Source organism: Salvelinus sp. IW2-2015, linkage group LG32, assembly GCF_002910315.2.
Source record: "Salvelinus sp. IW2-2015 linkage group LG32, ASM291031v2, whole genome shotgun sequence".
Lineage (NCBI taxonomy): Eukaryota > Metazoa > Chordata > Actinopteri > Salmoniformes > Salmonidae > Salvelinus > Salvelinus sp. IW2-2015.
Window position 1 is genome coordinate 28539498 of NC_036871.1, and position 20505 is coordinate 28560002.

Genomic DNA, 20505 nt, shown 5'->3' on the forward strand with positions numbered 1-20505 from the left:
TGTCTTCATAAAAGCTGTTGTATATGGTGCAACCAATATTATTGTGCAGTTATGTTTTGTTGTTTTTGGGCTTTGCATTTGAATGTTGTATATTGCTGGGATAATCTACATCTGGCTAATGTCTCCTGTTAGACAATCGTTGTGTTTAATGTGGTTGTATTACCCTCCCAGAGTAAGGTCCTAGGAGACATTAACCAGATGTAGAGGATCCCAGCAGTATGCAACATTCAAATGCAAAGCACAAAAACAACAAAACAAATAAACATACTGTAACTGCAAAATAATATTGGTTGCACCATATTCAACAGCTTGTATGAAGACAAAGACTGGATAATGAGTGTTTAATGTCTAGAGGGCCTGTTATTTGCTCTGGGTTTTTATTTCTACATGGATAATGTTTATGAGAGGCTGTAGCCTGGCAATAAAGTTCCATAAAGAATTAATCAAGTACTCCATTTCAAGTCACTTCATGACTTACTGGCACTCTGTATCCGTCACACTCAGTCTTCCAATGCATGCAGGTCCAAGAGACGGTCAAGGGTAGATTTGGGGAAAATGATTGAGAAGTTCGGAAAATCTCGAAGCCACACCAAGGTCTTTTTCAGTTATCTGTTATGTCCAATGGGCTACGTGCTTCTCTGAATGTTGGTACATACACAAATACAGTTGAAGTGGGAAGTTTACATACACCTTAGCCAAATACATTTAAACTCAGTTTTTCACAATTCCTGACATTTAATCTTAGTCACATTCCCTGTCTTAGGTCAGTTAGGATCACCACTTTATTTTAAGAATGTGAAATGTCCGAATAATAGTAGAGAGAATGATTTATTTCAGCTTTTATTTCTTTCATCACATTCCCAGTGGGTAAGAAGTTTACATACACTCAATTCGTATTTGGTAGCATTGCCTTCAAATTGTTTAACTTGGGTCAAACGTTTCGGGTAGCCTTCCACAAGCTTCCAACAATAAGTTGGGTGAATTTTGGCCCATTCCTCCTGACAGAGCTGGTGTAACTGAGTCTGGTTTGTAGGCCTCCTTGCTTGCACACGCTTTTTCAGTTCTGCCCACAAATTTTCTATGGGATTGAAGTCAGGGCTTTGTGATGGCCATTCCAATATCCTGACTTTGTTTTTCTTAAGCCATTTTGCCACAACTTTGGAAGTATGCTTGGGGTCATTGTCCATTTGGAAGACCCATTAGCGACCAAGCTTTAACTTCCTAACTGATGTCTTGAGATGTTGCTTCAATATTTCCACATCATTTCCCCCCCTCATGATGCCATCTATTTTGTGACGTGCACCAGTCCCTCCTGCAGCAAAGCACCCCCACAACATGATGCTGCCACCCCCGTGCTTCACGGTTGGGATGGTGTTCTTAGGCTTGCAAGCCTCCCCCTTTTTACTCCAAACATAACGATGGTTGTTATGGCCAAACAGTTCTATTTTTGTTTCATCAGACCACAGGACATTTCTCCAAAAAGTACGATCTTTGTCCCCAACAAGTTTTAATGACTTCAACATAAGTGTATGTAAACTTAGTGGAGACATTGTGGAGACAAGTAATTGGTTCCCCATTAATCACGCCATCCCTTCACATGGTTTAAGAATAGGTAAAGACTCATTCACATATGAAGACAATGTTCCATTCTGTCCTCTTCCCTTTCTGATATTCTGCATAGCACCAGGGACATGTGAAAGACAAGCCTGACCTCTCCCCTCTCTGGGCCCCATGTGACTGAGCCCTAGCTGAGGGAAAAGTACAACTGCCAACACTATAGTCCAAAAGGATACATTCTAATGACAAGAATCTCACATAAGCATATTATGCAAATAAAACATCTTAATTATCTATGTTACCCAACAAATTCTGATTCATCCGCCACACATTTCACATGAGTAAAATAAAGTGGTGATCCTAACTGACCTAAGACAGGGAATTGTACTAGGATAAAATGTCAGGAATGTGAAAAACTGAGTTTAAATGTATTTGGCTAAGGTGTATGTAAACTTCCGACTTCAACTATAGATTGTCGTAAACAATGTCTACAATTAGGAAACTAAAAGGTATGTTGGTGGTAAAATATTAGTGAGACCAATGAGAAAAAAAAGAAAGAGGTATTTCCAAAGATCTCAAAAATACTTACTTTGACATTTTGCTTCAAACAGCAGTTTTAAATAAAGAGTAACGTGAGTTTCAGCACTAATCCCCTGGGGCTAGGAACTCAATCAAGTATTCAATTATGATCTATGAATCTAGTCTGGAAATCGTCCTCTTTCAGCGATACATATATGCGATGCTGCTCCGAGTCACTGAGATACTGATGAAGATAATGGTCTTCACTTTGACTAAAATGAGACCAGAAAAGTATCTATTCTTTGAGGGAGTCTTAACAATTAACTTTAATTAGGTAGATAGAACTGGTAAAGGGTATAGTAGTGTGATGAGAATAGTTTATCAGGGACAAATACCCCCTCCAACATAGTTTGAATAACATTGTGTTTTTGTTACCATTCAATACATCATAATTAGCTAAATTCATTCCTAAAATGTATGACGTCAAGGTTTGCATAAAGTCTGTCTTATGGCATTGTTTTCATCTAAAAACCTCGTAAACATATTACATACTGTAGACCTAAACAGTAGCACATTCCCTGGCAAGTTTTAAAAACAAGAATTCTCCATTAATTGGCGTGTCCTGTCTGAAGCTATATATTTACACATTATATTTTCCCTGTCTCCATACCCTCCATGGTACTCTGTCCTTTCAGGACTAGACCTGACCTGCATCACTGATTTTCTGCATGGTGTCTGCTTGTTGCTTTCTGTGAGCTGTATCAGTTACACCGTTGTCTGAGTGGAATATTCTTATAGATGTGAACAGAATCCAGAAAACATGTCTTTATTTCATCATGTTCCCTTATTAAATGTTCAATACATATTGTTATTTTTATTTTGTCTGCTTGTGTGCACTTTTATTTTGCATTTCCTGTTGGGCTTGACTAGCTGTTGTTGACAGTGGCCAATATACTGAGGGGAAATCTATGCTCTGTTCTCTCCCAGCTTCAGTACCTCCCTCCCCCTTGGGGAGACTGCAAGTCCACTCCCATCGACTCTGAGTTCTTCTCCACGTACAGCATCACAGCCTGCCGTATCGACTGTGAGACACGCTACCTGGTGGAGAACTGTAACTGCAGGATGGTCCACATGCCTGGTACTCACACACATCTTGGCTTGACCATCACATAGTTCCTCAATGGATTATGATTAATAATGTTTTCTGTGTTGTTGTTGTTGTTATTCATAGGAATATGTAGTTATGTTAACATTACATTTTTGTTTTGTCCTCTCTCTCGCTCTCGCTCTCTATGACGTGTTGAATAGGGACCGCAACGGTATGCACACCCGAGCAGTACAAAGACTGTGCAGACCCAGCTTTAGGTAAGGCAGAAACAATGGTAATGATTTAAGGATTAGGAATATGAACCAGTTATCACTGATCAGTAGATACACCAAACAACATTTTAGTTTGAGATATGAGTACGAAAGCGTTTATACAATACAGCATTTTGAAATAAGGAACTGCTGAGCAGCAAAGGTTGTTTTTGCAGCTTCTTTTGAATTGCACTAGTTTTTATCATGGGGCCTGTAGTAAATTGGGCCCAGGACTCCCATTCTATTGTCATCCCCCACAGACTTCTTGGTAGAGAAAGACAACGACTACTGTGTGTGTGAGACACCCTGCAGCATGACACGATATGGCAAGGAGCTGTCCATGGTGAAAATACCCAGTAAAGCCTCTGCCAAATATCTGGCCAAGAAATTCAACAAAACTGAACAGTACATTGGGTAAGTATCTGGATAGTTACAGTGAGTTAACAACTTCAAATAAATTCAGTCTCAAATAGCCGCCTGTCCCTTTTAATAGCCGGCAATGGTACACATTTCAGCAAATATATGACTGTTTCCAAGAAACGCTGGGTCTAAATGAATTGTTTCAAATTTGACCATGAATTGTTTACTAGGTTTAACGTGAGATATGTTACATTAAATAATGAAGTAATGACTCTGAAAAAACATGGCAATCAACTGTTTTTATCGCCATTAAGAAATTGACAGCCATCGGCTGCTAACAGCTGACAACTGCTAGCTAGCTGGCTAGCATAAAAACAGCTAACAACTTCGGGAGTATGGACCCCCAGAAATCACGCTCTAGTGGCGGATCACGCTCTAGTGGCGAAAGTAAGAACTGACGAAAATGCACAGTCAAAGAGGAGAATAATTATTCTGTCAAGGAAGTTTCATTTTATTTTAAATAGAGGTATATTTAGACAGAAGACATGTAACACAGTGTGTAAATGATAACACATTAGTGCAGGAAATAATTTTTTTAATTAAAATGCTGGAAGTGGAATTAAGCAATGAACTACAGTTGAAGTCGAAAGTTTACATACTGTCACGCCCTGACCTTAGAGATACTTTTTATGTCTCTATTTGGTTTGGTCAGGGTGTGATTTGGGGTGGGCATTCTATGTTTTGTTTTCTATGATTTTGTGTTGCTATGTTTTGGCCGGGTATGGTTCTCAATCAGGGACAGCTGTCTATCGTTGTCTGATTGGGAACCATACTTAGGTAGCCCTTTTCCCTCCTTTCGTTGTGGGTAGTTGACTTTATTAGTGGCACTTATAAAGCTTCACGGTCGTTTTTGGTATTTATTGTTTTGTTGGCGACATTTTAACAAATAAAAAGAAAATGTACGCTCACAACGCTGCGCTTTGGTCCAGTTCTTTCGATGGCCGTGACACATACACTTAGGTTGGAGTCATTAAAACTCGTTTTTCAACCACTCCACAAATGTCTTGTTAACAAACTATAGTTTTGGCAAGTCTGTTAGGACATCTACTTTGTGCATGACACAAGTAATTTTTCCAACAATTGTTTACAGACAGATTATTTCACTTACAACTCACTGTATCACAATTCCAGTGGGTCAGAAGTTTACATACACTAAGTTGACTGTATCTTTAATCAGCTTGGAAAATTCCAGAAAATGGTATCATGGCTTAGAAGCTTCTGATAGGCTAATTGACATTGATTTGTGTCAATTGGAGGTGTACCTGTGGATGTATTTCAAGGCCTACCATCCAAACTCAGTGCCTCTTTGCTTGACATCATGGGAAAATCAAAAGAAATCAGCCAAGACCACAGAAAAAAATTGTGGACCTCCACAAGTCTGGTTCATCCTTGGGAGCAATTTCCAAACGCCTGAAGGTACCACGTTCATCTGTACAAACAATAGTATGCAAGTATAAACACCATGGGACCACGCAGCCGTCATACCGCTCAGGATGGAGACGCATTCTGTCTCCGAGAGATGAGTGTACTTTGGTGTGAAAAGTACAAATCAATCCCAGAACAACAGCAAAGGACCTTGTGAAGATGCTGGAGGAAACAGTAAAACGAGTCCTATATCGACATAACCTGAAAGGCCGCTCAGCAAGGAAGAAGCCACTGCTCCAAAACGGCCATAACCAAGTAAGACTATGGTTTGCAACTGCACATGGGGACAAAGATCGTACTTTTTGGAGAAATGTCCTGTGGTCTGATAGAACAAAAATTGAACTGTTTGGCCATAACAACCATTGTTATGTTTGGAGGAAAAAGGGGGCGGCTTGCAAGCCCAAGAACACCATCCCAACCGTGAAGCACGGGGGTGGCAGCATCATGTTGTGGGGGTGCTTTGCTGCAGGAGGGACTGGTTCACTTCACAAAATAGATTGCATCATGAGGTGGGAAAATGATGTGGATATATTAAAGCAACATCTCAAGACATCAGTTAGGAAGTTAAAGCTTGGTCGCAAATGGGTCTTCCAAATGGACAATGACCCCAAGCATACTTCCAAAGTTGTGGCAAAATGGCTTAAGGACAACAAAGTCAGGGTATTGGAATGGCCATCACAAAGCCCTGACCTCAGTCCTACAAAAAATGTGTGGGCAGAACTGAAAAGGCATGTGTGAACAAGGAAGCCTACAAACCTGACTCAGTTACACCAGCTCTGTCAGGAGGAATGGGCCAAAATTCACCCAACTTATTGTGGGAAGCTTGTGGAACTCTACCCAAAACGTTTGACCCAAGTTAAACAATTTGAAGGCAATGCTACCAAATACGAATTGAGTGTATGTAAACTTCTGACCCACTGGGAATGTGATGAAAGAAGTAAAAGCTGAAATAAATCATTCTCTCTACTATTATTCAGACATTTCACATTCTTAAAATAAAGTGGTGATCCTAACTGACCTAAGACAGGGAATTTTTACTTGGATAAAATGTCAGGAATTGTGAAAAACTGAGTTTAAATGTATTTGGCTAATGTGTATGTTAACTTCCGACTTCAACTGTATGCAAATGAGCAAAAGCTGTGTACATTAAGGAAACAGAAGTCTCTATCTATTAAGCGCCTGTTGTGTTCAGTGATTTAAGCAAATAATCAGTTTTTTGGTAAGTGACGTAATGATCAGAGGTTTGCATTTTTATTAAAATAAATCATAATAAAAGTATGATATTGGTCTCCACCGTTCACCTTTATTGTAAATTATTGCAAAATGTCTCAGAATTAGTCAATTAAATCAATCAATTGTATCTCTAAGATGTACGTTATAAAGTAACACCTTTTCGATTTATTTGTTTTTGTCTCTAGAGAAAACTTACTAGTCCTGGACATCTTCTTTGAGGCATTGAATTATGAGAAGATTGAACAGAAGAAGGCATATGAAATTGCGGGGTTGCTTGGTGAGCGATTGTTTCAAGTTTTCCCATCAGGTTCATGATCTGTTTTTACAGACTGAGAGGAAACGCACTAGGCCTGAACATCACATCCTCAGCAAGCACTACATGTTGTCCCATTGTGTGATCATGCCTGCTGGTATAAACTCCTTTTGAGACTATTTTCTTTGAACCTGTAAGACTCGGTCGAATGCATTTTTAGAATGTCCTTGAAAAGAGCACTCAGTCAGGAGAGGCAGATGAAAAGCAAAGTCTGGATGGACAGTTTCTGGTCTGAGTTTGACAGCTCTCCTCATCTCGCTGAGAGACAGAGTTAAAGTGAATGTTTCAGGAATTGTTTTGTGCACTGTGTTTTTTATTATTTTTATTTCACCTTTATTTAACCAGGTAGGCCAGTTGAGAACAAGTTCTCATTTACAACTGCGCCCTGGCCAAGATAAAGCAAAGCAGTGCGACACAAACAACAACACAGAGTTACACATGGAATAAACAAACGTACAGTCAATAACACAATATAAAAAAATCTATATGCAGTGTGTTCAAATTATGTAAGATTAGGGAGGTTAGGCAATAAATAGCCCGTAGTGGCAAAGTAATTACAATTTAGCAATTAAACACTGGAGTGATAGATGTGCAAAAGATGAATGTGCAAGTAGAGATACTGGGGTGCAAAGGCGCAAAAAAATAAAATAACAATATGGGGATGAGGTAGTTGGATGGGCTATTTACAGATGGGCTATGTACAGGTGCAATGATCTGTGAGCTGCTCTGACAGCTGATGCTTAAAGTTAGTGAGGGAGATATGAGTCTCCGGGTTCAGCGATTTTTGCAATTTGTTCTAAGTCATTGGCAGCAGAGTACAGGAAGGAAATGCAGCCAAAGGAGGAATAGGCTTTGGGGGTGACCAGTGAAATATACCTGCTGGAGCGCGTGCTACGGGTGGGTGCTGCTATGGTGACCAGTGAACTGAGATAAGGCAGGACTTTACTTAGCAAAGACTTATAGATGACCTGGAGCCAGTAGGTTTGGCGACGAATATGAAGCGAGGGCTAGCTAACGAGAGCATACAGGTCACAGTGCTGGGTAGTGTATGGGGCTTTGGTGACAAAACGGATAGACTGCATCCAATTTGCTGAGTAGAGTGTTGGAGGCTATTTTGTAAATGACATCGCCGAAGTCGAGGATCGGTAGGAAAGTCAGTTTTACGAGGGTATGTTTGGCAGCATGAGTGAAGGATGCTTTGTTGCGAAATAGGAAGCCGATTCTCGATTTCATTTTGGATTGGAGATGCTTAGTGTGAGTCTGGAAGGAGAGTTTACAGTCTAACCAGACACCTAGGCATTTGTAATTGTCCACCTATCAGAACCGTCCAGAGTAGTGATGCTGGACGGGCGGGCGCGAACAGCGATCGGTTGAAGAGCATGCATTTAGTTTTACTTGCATTTAAGAGCAGTTGGAGGCCACGGAAGGAGAGTTGTATGGCATTGAAGCTCGTCTGGAGATTAGTTAACACAGTGTCCAAAGAAGGGCCAGAAGTATACAGCATGGTGTCGTCTGCGTAGAGGTGAATCAGAGAATCACCAGCAGCAAGAGCGACATCATTGATATATACAGAGAAAAGAGTTGGCCCGAGAATTGAACCCTGTGGCACACCCATAGAGACTGCCAGAGGTCCGGACAACAGGCCCTCCGATTTGACACGGAGAAGTAGTTGGTGAACCAGGCGAGGCAGTCATTTGAGAAAACAAGGCTGTTGAGTGTGCCGATAAGAATGTGGTGATTGACAGAGTCGAAAGCCTTGGCCAGGTCGATGAATACGTCTGCACAGTATTGTCTTTTATCGATGGCGGTTATGATATCGTTTAGGACCTTGAGCGTGGCTGAGGTGCACCCATGACCAGCTCGGAAACCAGATTGCATAGCGGAGAAGGTACGGTGGGATTCGATATGGTCGGTGATCTGTTTGTTAACTTGGCTTTTGAAGACCTTAGAAAGACAGGGTAGGATAGATATAGGTCTGTAACAGTTTGGGTCTAGAGTGTCTCCCCCTTTGAAGAGGGGGATGACCGCAGCAGCTTTCCAATCTTTGGGGATCTCAGACGATATGAAAGAGAGGTTGAACAGGCTAGTAATAGGGGTTGCAACAATTGCGGTGGAGAATTTTAGAAAGAGAGGGTCCAGATTGTCTAGCCCAGCTGATTTGCAACTCTTGCAACTCTTGCAACTCTTTCAGAACATCAGTTATCTGGATTTGCGTGAATGATAAATGGGGGAGGTTTGGGCAAGTTGCTGTGGGGGGTGCAGGGCTGTTGACCGGGGTAGGGTAGCCAGGTGGAAAGCATGGCCAGCCGTAGAAAAATGCTTATTGAAATTCTCAATTATCGTGGATTTATTGGTGGTGACAGTGTTCCCTAGCCTCAGTGCAGTGGGCAGCTGGGAGGAGGTGCTCATATTCTCCATGGACTTTACAGTGTTCCAGAACTTTTTGCAGTTTGTGCTACAGGATGAAGATTTCTATTTGAAAAAGCTAGCCTTTACTTTCCTAACTGCCTGTGTATATTGGTTCCTAACTTCCCTGAAAAGTTGCATATCGCGGGGGCTATTCGATGCTAATGCATTACACCACAGGATGTTTTTGTGCTGGTCAAGGGCAGGTCTGGAGTGAACCAAGGGCTATATCTGTTCCTGGATCAAAATGTTTTGAATGGGGCATGCTTATTTAAGATTGTGAGGAAAGCACTTTTAAAGAATAACCAGGCATCCTCTACTGACGGAATGAGGTCAATATCCTTCCAGAATACCCGGGCCAGGTCGATTAGAAAGGCCTGCTCGCTGAAGTGTTTTAGGGAGTGTTTGACAGTGATGAGGGGTTATTATCTGTCTGACTGTGGTATTGCTTGATTATGTCTTTTCATCTGTCATCCTCTTTTCAGGTGACATTGGTGGGCAGATGGGTCTGTTCATTGGAGCCAGTGTTTTAACGATACTGGAAATATTTGACTACTTATATGAGGTAAAGTGGAGGCATTCATATTTGTTTAATCACTTAAAAGTATTCTCAAGTAGTAGAGTTGGGGTTATATGTTGAACGTACACAATTCATTCATGATGATGAAGTATTTAAATTTAATCAAAAATACGACAAACCCTTGTCCTAATGATGTTGTCTGTCTATATGGTTTTAAGTGTTTTCAACTGTTTGCACTGTCTGATTTGTTGTGATGTTAACTAGACACTCTTGTATTTAGGTATTTAAGGATAAAGTTTTGGGTTACTTCATGCGCAAGAAACGACCGCAGCGTTGTCCAAGCGACAATCTGGTAATTTGAGTCTCCCACAATGCACTGGTTTGTAGTTCTGCACTGCACTACAAACAAAGTAATGTACTGTAATGTGTCAGAATCTCAAGCCTTTTTCATGACCAATCAATGTGGAACGCAAATCAAAGTGAGCACTTTTTCTAGTTATATACAGTGCCTTCAGAAAGTATTCATACCCCTTGACTTATTCCACATTTTGTTGTGTTATAGCCTGAATTCAAAATGGATTAAATAGATTTTTTTCTCATCCATCTACACACAATACCCCATGATGACAAAGTGAAAACATTTTTTTCTAAATTTTAGCACATTGATTGAAAATAAAATACATAATTATCTCATTTACATACAGTACCAGTAAACATTTTGGGCACACCTACTCATTCAAGGGTTTTAAAAATGTATTATGTGACTTGTTAAGCAAAATTTTACTCCTGAACTTATTTGGGCTTACCATAACAAAGGGGTTGAATACTTATTGACTGAAGACATTTCAGGTTTTCATTTTGTTGTCATTTGTAAAAATTTCTAAAAACAATAATTCTACTTTGACATTGTGTGTTGTGTGTAGAACAGTGACAATAACATCTAAATGTAATCTATTTTAAATTTAGGCTGTAAAAAAAAAAAGTGGAACAACTCAAGGGGTGTGAATACTTTCTGAAGGCACTGTATATGCCCATGGTCTGGTTCCAAGGTAGTGAAAAAGCCCTGTGTTTCTGTTTCTGCATGAGCTATCTGCATGCACGGTTGCTTCAGTCAGAGTTTTTCAGAGTTTTTCCCATAAACTGATGTGGTGGAAAAGGTTAGATAAAGATGTCCTGGCTCCACTACTGAGATAACTGCAGCTACATGTGCCACGGAGGTATTTCTCCTACTGATATTTTTGTAAAACCTATAAACCAAATAATAAATAGAAAAACTAAGACTGAATGAACAGGAAGTCTTTAAAATACACTTCTGTTGTTACTTGGCTTTCAGCTCTTTTTGCATTATGTGTGAAATAGAAAGTCCAGTTGGATACAGCCTACAGATTTGGACATGTTGACACTTGGATACAGTTTGATTTACAGTATCCTAAAAAAAAGCAGTTTAAAAGGTATATTGTAATTCATACAGTTTAAAAGGTCTATTGTAATTTAAACAGTCAAAAAGGTATATAGTAATTTAAACAGTTGAAAAGGTATATAGTAATTTAAACAGTTGAAAAGGTATATAGTAATTTAAACAGTTGAAAAGGTAAATATAGTAATTATACAGTTTAAAAGGTATATAGTAATTTAACAGTTTGAAAAGTATATAGTAATTTAAACAGTTGAAAAGGTATATAAGTTTAAAACAGTTGAAAAAGAAGTATATAGTAATTTAAACAGTTGAAAAGGTATATAGTAATTTAAACAGTTGAAAGGTATATAGTAATTTAAAACAGTTGAAAAGGTATATAGTAATTTAAACAGTTTGAAAAGGTATATAGTAATTTATACAGTTTAAAAGGTATATAGTAATTTAAACAGTTGAAAAGGTATATAGTAATTTAAACAGTTGAAAAGGTATATTAGTAATTTAAATCTATAGTAATTTAAACAGTTGAAAAGGTATATAGTAATTTAAACAGTTGAAAAGGTATATAGTAATTTAAACAGTTGAAAAGGTATATAGTAATTTAAACAGTTGAAAAGGCAAGAGATGTTTGGATCTGTATTTTTATTTGTTTGTTCAAATGGAAATAACAGGTTTATTCAGAGCATTCTACGTGGCAAAGAGGAGAGAGAAGTAAACAATTTCAACTGGATGTACCCTATGAGAGATCCACTCCAGGCATCGAATAGTGTCTTTAGTATCACATTGTGTCAGCACTATCTCTCTCAGCTTGATACTGGTAGAACCCATCATATCTGAACAGCTAAATCTGGACACATGGAGAGAAACACTTCTCCCAAACCTGTGTTCATGCCTGTTGCCTTAACTGTTTCTTAGTGAATCAACAATACTATGCATGCCAGTCTCTCTTGGCTAAGAGTTAAGGAAATACACTTCATCACTTATTGTTTTAATAAGAAACATGAATGTGTTGGAAATTCTTTTTTTTTTTGCATAGTCAACTTACACACAGCACTGATACACACACTTACCCCACCAGACCCCACTAGGGGTCTTTTCACAGTCCCCAGGTCCAGTACAAATTCAAGGAAACATACAGTATTATACAGAGCCATGATTGCATGGAACTCCCTTCCATCTCATATAGCGCAAATGACCATCAAACCTGGTTTTAAACAAGTAAAATAAAGAAACACCTCACGGCACAAAGCCTCTCCCCCGTGTGACCTACTTTTTATGTGTATGTACTGACATGTATGTGGAACTGATAGATGCACACACATACTACATGCAAATGTTTTTAAATATATGTAAATTGTAAAGTATGTTGTCTGTAATGTATTTTTCGTTGTGTGTCGGAGCCCAGTAAGACTAGCTGTCGCCACTGGTGTCGGCTAATGGGGATCCTAGTAAAATCAAAACAGAGTAGAGTAGAAAAAATACCTTTGTGGCATCACAACAGTTTTTCCTCAAGCTTCAGCATTATAGATGCTTTTCATCAGCAGGAACCAACAATGTTATGTAACATACCCTGACTAGAGGCACATACTGCAACATGAAACAAGGACATGGAGCTTTAGGTGGATGTAATGCTGTTTTACTATAACATTGTTTCTCCACCCATGTCATGTAATCATCCATTATTGGAGGCTTTCTTTGCATTGAAACATAATGATAAGCCATCGTTATTAGCTTTTACTGTCATGTTCCCCAATCCTCTTCTCCTTTTCTTCCAACTCCATTCACCTCCCCTCCTCTCTAACCACCCAATGAATCAATCTAGATGAGATCAAGACAAGTGCTATATGAAAACAGTAAAATAAGTAATGCACATGAATGTTAAACATAGTGGTATGATAGTTCTAAGACTACTGACTTCACATAGTACATTAGATGGCATGTAAGACGAATGGTGCCAATAGCAACCCTTTCATATCAAGATACAGTATATTAGTGATTTCTATTCATTTCAATGAATGTCTACAATTTTTGAAACATTACTAAAAACATACATGGGCAGAGACTAAGAATGGTCTCTTGCTTTCTCAAATGTCTCTGATTTTGAGACTTTCATTGAAATTAAATGGCTGAATGGAGGTAGCTCTCTGTGACATGTATGTATTGGTGTGCAGCATTCTTCTCTGTACCTAATCAATTACACAGGGCTGTAGCCTAGCCATTGTGCACAGACAGACTTGCTTGGTGGGGCCACTTGTTTACTTACTTATCAGCTCTGCATTGTATTTTAATTTCATTTCAGTCACCCTCATCTTTCTTTTCATCATGTCTATTCCAGGAGTTTCCAGAGAACCCAACCAGCCCTGGTGTCACGCCTAATCATGCCCCCAGGTAGCAAACCCCATTGATAATTAGATCCTCCCACCCATACTGTCCTTCTTTTTCAGACATTCTGGGAACCATTTCATACATCATTTCCATTCTGGTTAATGAGGTGTTTGGTTCACCTAAAGCTGGTTTGGTGGGTGATTTTGTAGAGATGTTGGTTCACCTAAAGCTGATTTGGTGGGTGATTTTGTAGAGATGTTGGTTCACCTAAAGCTGGTTTGTTGGTGGTGATTTTGTAGAGATGTTGGTTCACTAAAGCTGGTTTGGTGGGTGATTTTGTAGAGATGTTGGTTCACCTAAAGCTGGTTTGGTGGGTGATTCTGTAGAGATGTTGGTTCACCTGAAGCTGGTTGGTGGGTGATTTTGTAGAGATGTTGGTTCACCTAAAGCTGGTTTGGTGGGTGATTTTGTAGAGATGTTGGTTCACCTAAAGCTGGTTTGGTGGGTGATTCTTGTAGAGATGTTGGTTCACCTGAAGCTGGTTTGGTGGGTGATTTTGTAGAGATGTTGGTTCACCTAAGCTGGTTTGGTGGGTGATTTTAGAGATGTTGGTTCAACTAAGCTGGTTTGGTGGGTGATTTTGTAGAGATGTTGGTTCACATGAAGCTGGTTTGGTGGGTGATTTTGTAGAGATGTTGGTTCACCTGAAGCTGGTTTGGTGGGTGATTTTGTAGAGATGTTGGTTCACCTGAAAGCTTGGTTTGGTGGGTGATTTTGTAGAGATGTTGGTTCACCTGAAGCTGGTTTGGTGGGTGATTTTGCAGAGATGTAAAACATACTAGTAGTGATCACTTTATACATTTGTTTTTCCATCATTGCGTTAGGTCAATCTTCCTAAATTCAATATAATGTATTTTCTGTGGAGACTATTCTGAAATCAATGACTCTTAATGTCGTAAATAGGTTTTCTGTGTGGATTTTTCATTCTGAGATTATTATCGGTTTATTATAAACAATGAATTGTTTGGATTCTCCATCTGTTAAGACAATTTGGGACTCGGCTATAAGAAAATTAGCTTCTTTCTTATTGTTTTCACTGAATAATAAAGATGCTTTCCTTCCCTTAGGATAAAATGCAGTTTCCTGAGAAATATATAAATGTGTATACATACATAATTTGTTGTAGATGGCACAACAAAAGCTGATCTGCAGGGGATCATCTACATATTGCTTCCCTGCAGCACCAAGGTCCATTTAAGGGGACCATTTTACTGGAACCTGTGTTCAATAACATCACTAGATGCATTCCTTTGTGATGCTATCACAGGTCTGCATGCAATGCAGTTTGCATCAAATTAAATGGTTCTTTGTCTGCTGAAATAGCTATCTACATCTACAGTATGGCTAATGCTTCTTTTGAACCCACATATCAGCAATATATTAACTGAAACAACCGCAGTTGCTCTAAACGTATGCAGACATCATGTGGATGTCGATGAACATGTAGTAATCAAGATGCTAACATAGAGACAAGGACTAAAAAACTCTTTTGTTTTCTCTTTCCCTTCTTCATCCATACCATACCCCTCTTCTCTTTCTTCTCTCTACCCATACCCTGAAACATAACTGACCTACTTTAAATGTTCCCTACACTACCAATTTAATGTTCACCCATTTGTATTGTATTATTTTGTCAATGTGTGTACTATGCGTTCAACCCTCTCCCTCTGTCTGATGCATCAATGATGGTTAACGTCATGTTATCTACATCTATTCTGTTTCCACTTGGTTCTGGTTATGTTAAATTGTCCCACTTTTTTCCTATTTATGTCACATCCCCTCCTATTTTTACTGTGACCTGTGTGCCTCTCGATCTCCTCTTCTCCTCCCTCCCTCATCACCCCCCCCTTAATACGGTTGAACTCCTCTTCCCTCCCTCCCTTCCCTTGTCTTACAGAGCACCTGTGACACCCTCCGGAGTCACTCGGACAGTCTCGGATTCACGCCGAACATGTTACCTCGTCACCCGACTCTAGGCAACTTTGAGGAGTTTGCTTGTTGACGACATAAAGCAGGGTGGGGGGAAGGGGAGGGTGGCACGTGGGATCTTCGGGGTTTGACAGAAAACTGTGAAATAACTTATGTATTATTACAAACATGGTTAGTGTAGAGTAGTAGGATCTAGCGATTGCCTGAATAGAAATAGAACACTATCATAAGAATAAAACCATTTCCAAAGCAGAACTCAGGTGACGGACATATCAAGGCGTCGACGACACTATTTATTTGATGTTCCATTCATGTTGCATTCTATTAAACAGGGTGACATTAGTGTGTTTGAATTGGTTTTAATCAGCCTAGTAATGTATAAGACTAGAAATGTATAAGACTAGTAATGTATAAGACTAGTAATGTAGATGGAAAGGACTTCAGAGTGGTCTCAGTTCATGTCAACTTATTTATACCATTGTAATATACTCAACAAAAATACAAACGCAACATGCAACAATTTCAAAGATTTTCCTGAGTTACAGTTCATAGGAAATCAGTCAATTGAAATATATGAATTAGGCCCTAATCTATGGATATCACATGACTGGGAATACAGATATGCACTTGTTGATCACAGATACCTTTAAAAAAAAGTTGGGGTGTGGATTAGGAAACCAGTCAGTATCTGGTGTGAACACCATTTGCCTCATGTGGCGCTAAACATTTCCTTCGCGTAGAGTTGATCAGGCTGTTGATTGTGGCCTGTGAAATGTTGTCCCACTCCTCTTTAATGGCTGTGTGAAGTTGGTGGGAACTGGAAGGCGCTGTCGTACACGTCAATCCAGAGCATCCCAAACATACTCAATGGGTAACATGTCTAGTGAGTATACATGCCATGGATGAACTGGGAAATGTTCAGCTTCCAGGAACTGTGTACAGATCCTTGCAACATGGGGCCGTGCATTACCATGCTGAAACATGAGTTGATGGTGGTGGATGAATGGCACTACAATGGGCCTCAGGATCTTGTCACTGTATCTCTGTGCATTCAAATTGCCATTGTGCTCGTTGTCCTTATGCCTGCCCATACCATAACCCCACCACCACCATGGGGCACTCTGCTCACAACGTTATCATCAGAAAACAGCTCACCCACACAACGCCATACACGTGGTCTGCGGTTGTGAGGCCGGTTGGATGTACAGCCAAATTCTCTAAAACGACGCTTATGGTAGAGAAATGAACATTCAGTTCTCTGGCAACAGCTCTGGTGAACATTCCAGCAGTCAGTATGCCAATTGCCTGCTCCCTCAAAGCTTGAGACATCTGTGGCATTGTGTTGTGTGTCAAAACTGCACATCTTACAGTGGCCTTTTATTGTCCCCAGCAGAAGGTGCACCTGTGTAATGACCATACTGTTTAGTCAGATAACTGATATGCTACACCTGTCAGGGGGATGGATTATCTTGGCAAAAGAGAAACGCTCACTAACAGGGATATAAACAAATTTGTGCACACAATTTGAGGGAAATAAGCTTTTTGCGTATGGAACATTTCTTGGATCTTTTATTTCAGCTCATGAAACTTGGGACCAACACTTTACATGATGCATCCATATTTTTGTTCAGTGTAGCAGTCAATTTTGATGTGCTGAATATCAAATTGAGAGGCTAGCCATGGTTAGCATGTGTAGCATCAGCATAGCCAGGTCCATTCATTAGTGGAATCAAGAGGGGTTTTAAAGACATATTCAGGTTACCACTCTTTCATTTATAACTAATTGATAATAATATAATGCAGATTTCAGTGATGCCCACTCAACTATGATCACAATGCTCAAAGGAGAACAGCAGACCTAACTTGAACCCCCCAGTAATAGACAGTTCGCAGTAATTGTGTTGCCTTCGTACTCAAATGATTCTGTTCAGAGATTGATCCTATCACTGATTTGAAACTATAAACCATCAAGTAATGAAAGCCTCTTGCGTTAGGTCCCCAGGAAGAGAAACTATTGCAAGATTATTGAATGCAATTCTTTGTTTACAAGTTACATATTGTAAAAAAAAAAAAGGTTTTTATGTTTTCACATATGAACAATCACAACTTTTCCATAAGATTTGGGGAAAATAGGAACATTTCCCATTGTTATATATAGTGCTCCACATGCTTTTCATCTGTCTACTGCTGAAAAAATGTACATCAATGACAACATTTTCTTCTGTCGTGGTTTCCCATTTTTTTCTGGGAATAGAGTTGTCGTACTGACCGTACTGTCACTGGAAAAGGACACTCTTCACAGGAGTCTGCTGTAACTCAGCCCCCACTCTTAATCACCACTTTCAATAGAATAGACAAACAAGCAAGACGATCCACCCAAACTTAAAGTTAGTTTATGTGGGTGTTGTTCAAATGGTTTTGTTCCATGACCATGGCTTTTAACTGCTACATAAACACTCATTAGCACAAGTCCCCTGTGATAGTAAACTATTCTCTATTGGGAACTAGTGGAGTACAAACATTGTCAAGGTGGTATTCTAAATATTGATTGAAATGTGTAAATACCAGATCAAAATGCCATTAAGAAATTCAATCTCGCTCATGTGTTGATATGTTTATAGTATGTAAAAAATAAATAAAAAAGACTAAAAAATGTATCCATTACTGCTGTTGCGCCATAAGGGAATTGGAGGACAAGGGAGCTGCAGACTTGCCATATGAGCACACGATGGCCTACCCCAAGAGTTGTCCATTAGTTTGTGTTGTTATCCAAGTGGATCTCAAGTGTCTTCCAGTTTCTATTTAATTTTAGGACCGGACACAGAGTAGAATTTGTAAGATTCCAGAGACAGTTTATTACAGTGCTTCAAAAACATACATGTCCCAGGTTCCCTACTTTATTCAGTTCAGTTGGTTTAAAACACTGAAATGCATTGTATAATTGCATTGTTATATACTATTGTTATTGGAATTCCAGTACATGTAATACGACTCAAATAACAGTCAGTTTGTGATGTGTAAATTATCAAATATAATAAACTATATATTTAACCATCTTCCTATGTACATACCTTTTTTTGTAAATCTTTTGTGTCTATTTTCTCTCATGCTACTGTTCATGTTGATCATTGCATTAATTCCCTAACAAAATAGTTTTTTTATCTATGTGAAATTAGTTCTAGTCATGTTAAACTTTGTTATGTGGTCATTTTAGAGAAAAGAAACCAGAACACTTCAAAGGGACATCTGTAGCTTTACCTTTTTGCCTATAGAAAATGTCTAATTCTAGAAGTTATATTTCTATGCTTTTGTCTGTTTATTAGATGACTGTTGATGAGAAGCACAAAGACCTTGAGATCAGCCTTGGTTCCTGAGCCAATTACCTCCCTCTCTGATCAAGACTGGCTACCTTATTGGCACGTCTTATATCCAACTATGTATCCTGGGATAAGCCTTGTCTTGGGTGAGACTAGAACCAAGCCAAACATCACTCAGTAAGGGTCTCTTCTTTGAAGTTGTAAACTTTAAGATATGGTTTATCAGTGTTTTGTTATGAGCAATAAATGCATTGGCCCAAAAATAATGTAATTGTGAAATCAATGCATTTAACACAGTTTATTTTCAAGTCTGGTCACACAGCTCCCCTACTAATGGAATTTGTGGATTTGGCATAAAGGAATACATTTTTGTACTGGGTTACCACAACTGATGATGTGACATTGTCTTGGTGTTAACTGTGTGTCCCATTGTGGTCTGGTCTTTCATGACAATGTGGAGGTTAGTTATAAAACTCACCACCAATGGTTTATCACCTGTCCTTCCTAAAAAAAAAAACACAGTAAGTACTTAACAGAAATCAGAATACATTGCAACTATTTGCTTATGCTTTGTAAGCATCAATCTAATTTACATTAAATTCATTAGAAATCAGATTGAAAGTAAAACAGGTGGCAAATTTAAGGGGTTAAAGTTTTATGAATACTTTGTACTACGTGCCGTACTGTGTCCCATACTAGAATCCTTATCTACCCCTGCCTTAATGCCAATCAAATAATAGCAGAGCAGAAGCAACGCAATAGTCAGTAGTCTGAAACAGAATATGGACATGGTCCTGTCATATTTGAATAATACCTCAATACTGGTTGTGCTTATTGATTCAAGTCTTTTAATGGGTATTTTATAGCATAATAAATTACAGCCAAGTAGATGACAGTGTTGTATATTTATGTCAACTAATAGTCTAAAGACCTTCATTCTTGCAGCTTAATTATGTGTATTGTTATTGCACCTCACCTCTTTTCCTCCTTGCATGACCATTGTGTACTCCTCCTTGTGTATAATCAGCCACCATGTTACTTTACTATTTTGTTGGGAGCCAGATGGTTAATATCCATGTTGTGTGGTAGGCTACTGTTCAATCTTTAGAATGAAAAAATCTTAATGAAAACTAGGCTTAGGGCTGTGCAATATTCAGTGACCATGAAGTATTGAACATGGGGCTGAGAAGCCAGGATATGTTATCTGACAAAAAAAAAAAGTATTGTACGTACAGTATGTGGCCACTGGCTTGTAAGGAATGTTATACTTCTGTAAGACTGGATCTTACAGAGAGTAGATTATAGTATGGCTCGCTCTGTTGGAGGCCTACAGACAGCTGTGGAACTGAACTAGGATCAACTGGCACTATGTACTGTATGTATATGATATTTCCACCATGTGATTGATCGTAAATATCCATTAAATAATGAATACCCTCTCCTAACCAAGTGTAACATTCTCAATCTTACGTCAAACATCACGTGCAGAATTATCTGGAAATGTAATCAGCATTGTTTGGTCTTCTATGCGTCATCATTCATGTAATTACATGTAGATCATGTAACACCATCTTTATCTACCCTTACACAATCAATCAATCAAATGTATTTATAAAGCCCTTCTTACATCAGCTGATGTCACAAAGTGCTGTACAGAAACCCAGCCTAAAACCCCAAACAGCAAGCAATGCAGGTGTAGAAGCACGGT

At 39.1% G+C, this 20505-nt stretch overlaps 1 protein-coding gene across 4 annotated transcripts in view; it reads left to right on the forward strand.

Moving 5' to 3' along the window:
• Positions 1–20242, forward strand: part of LOC111956920 (acid-sensing ion channel 1C) — an 81583-nt gene extending 61341 nt beyond the window's left edge. For 2 of the 4 annotated variants that reach the window (XM_023977625.2, XM_023977621.2), the window contains exons 4-11: positions 3064–3214; positions 3385–3441; positions 3696–3849; positions 6699–6790; positions 9718–9797; positions 10033–10104; positions 13502–13554; positions 15449–18135. In XM_023977625.2, the coding sequence (XP_023833393.1) occupies positions 3064–3214; positions 3385–3441; positions 3696–3849; positions 6699–6790; positions 9718–9797; positions 10033–10104; positions 13502–13554; positions 15449–15527 (738 nt within the window). In that variant the 3' untranslated portion in view covers positions 15528–18135. Of the gene's footprint in view, positions 1–3063; positions 3215–3384; positions 3442–3695; positions 3850–6698; positions 6791–9717; positions 9798–10032; positions 10105–13501; positions 13555–15448; positions 18136–18803 lie in introns of those variants that run through there. The other 2 variants (XM_023977623.2, XM_023977622.2) reach the window with 2 other exon arrangements.
• Positions 20243–20505: the final 263 nt, after the last annotated feature.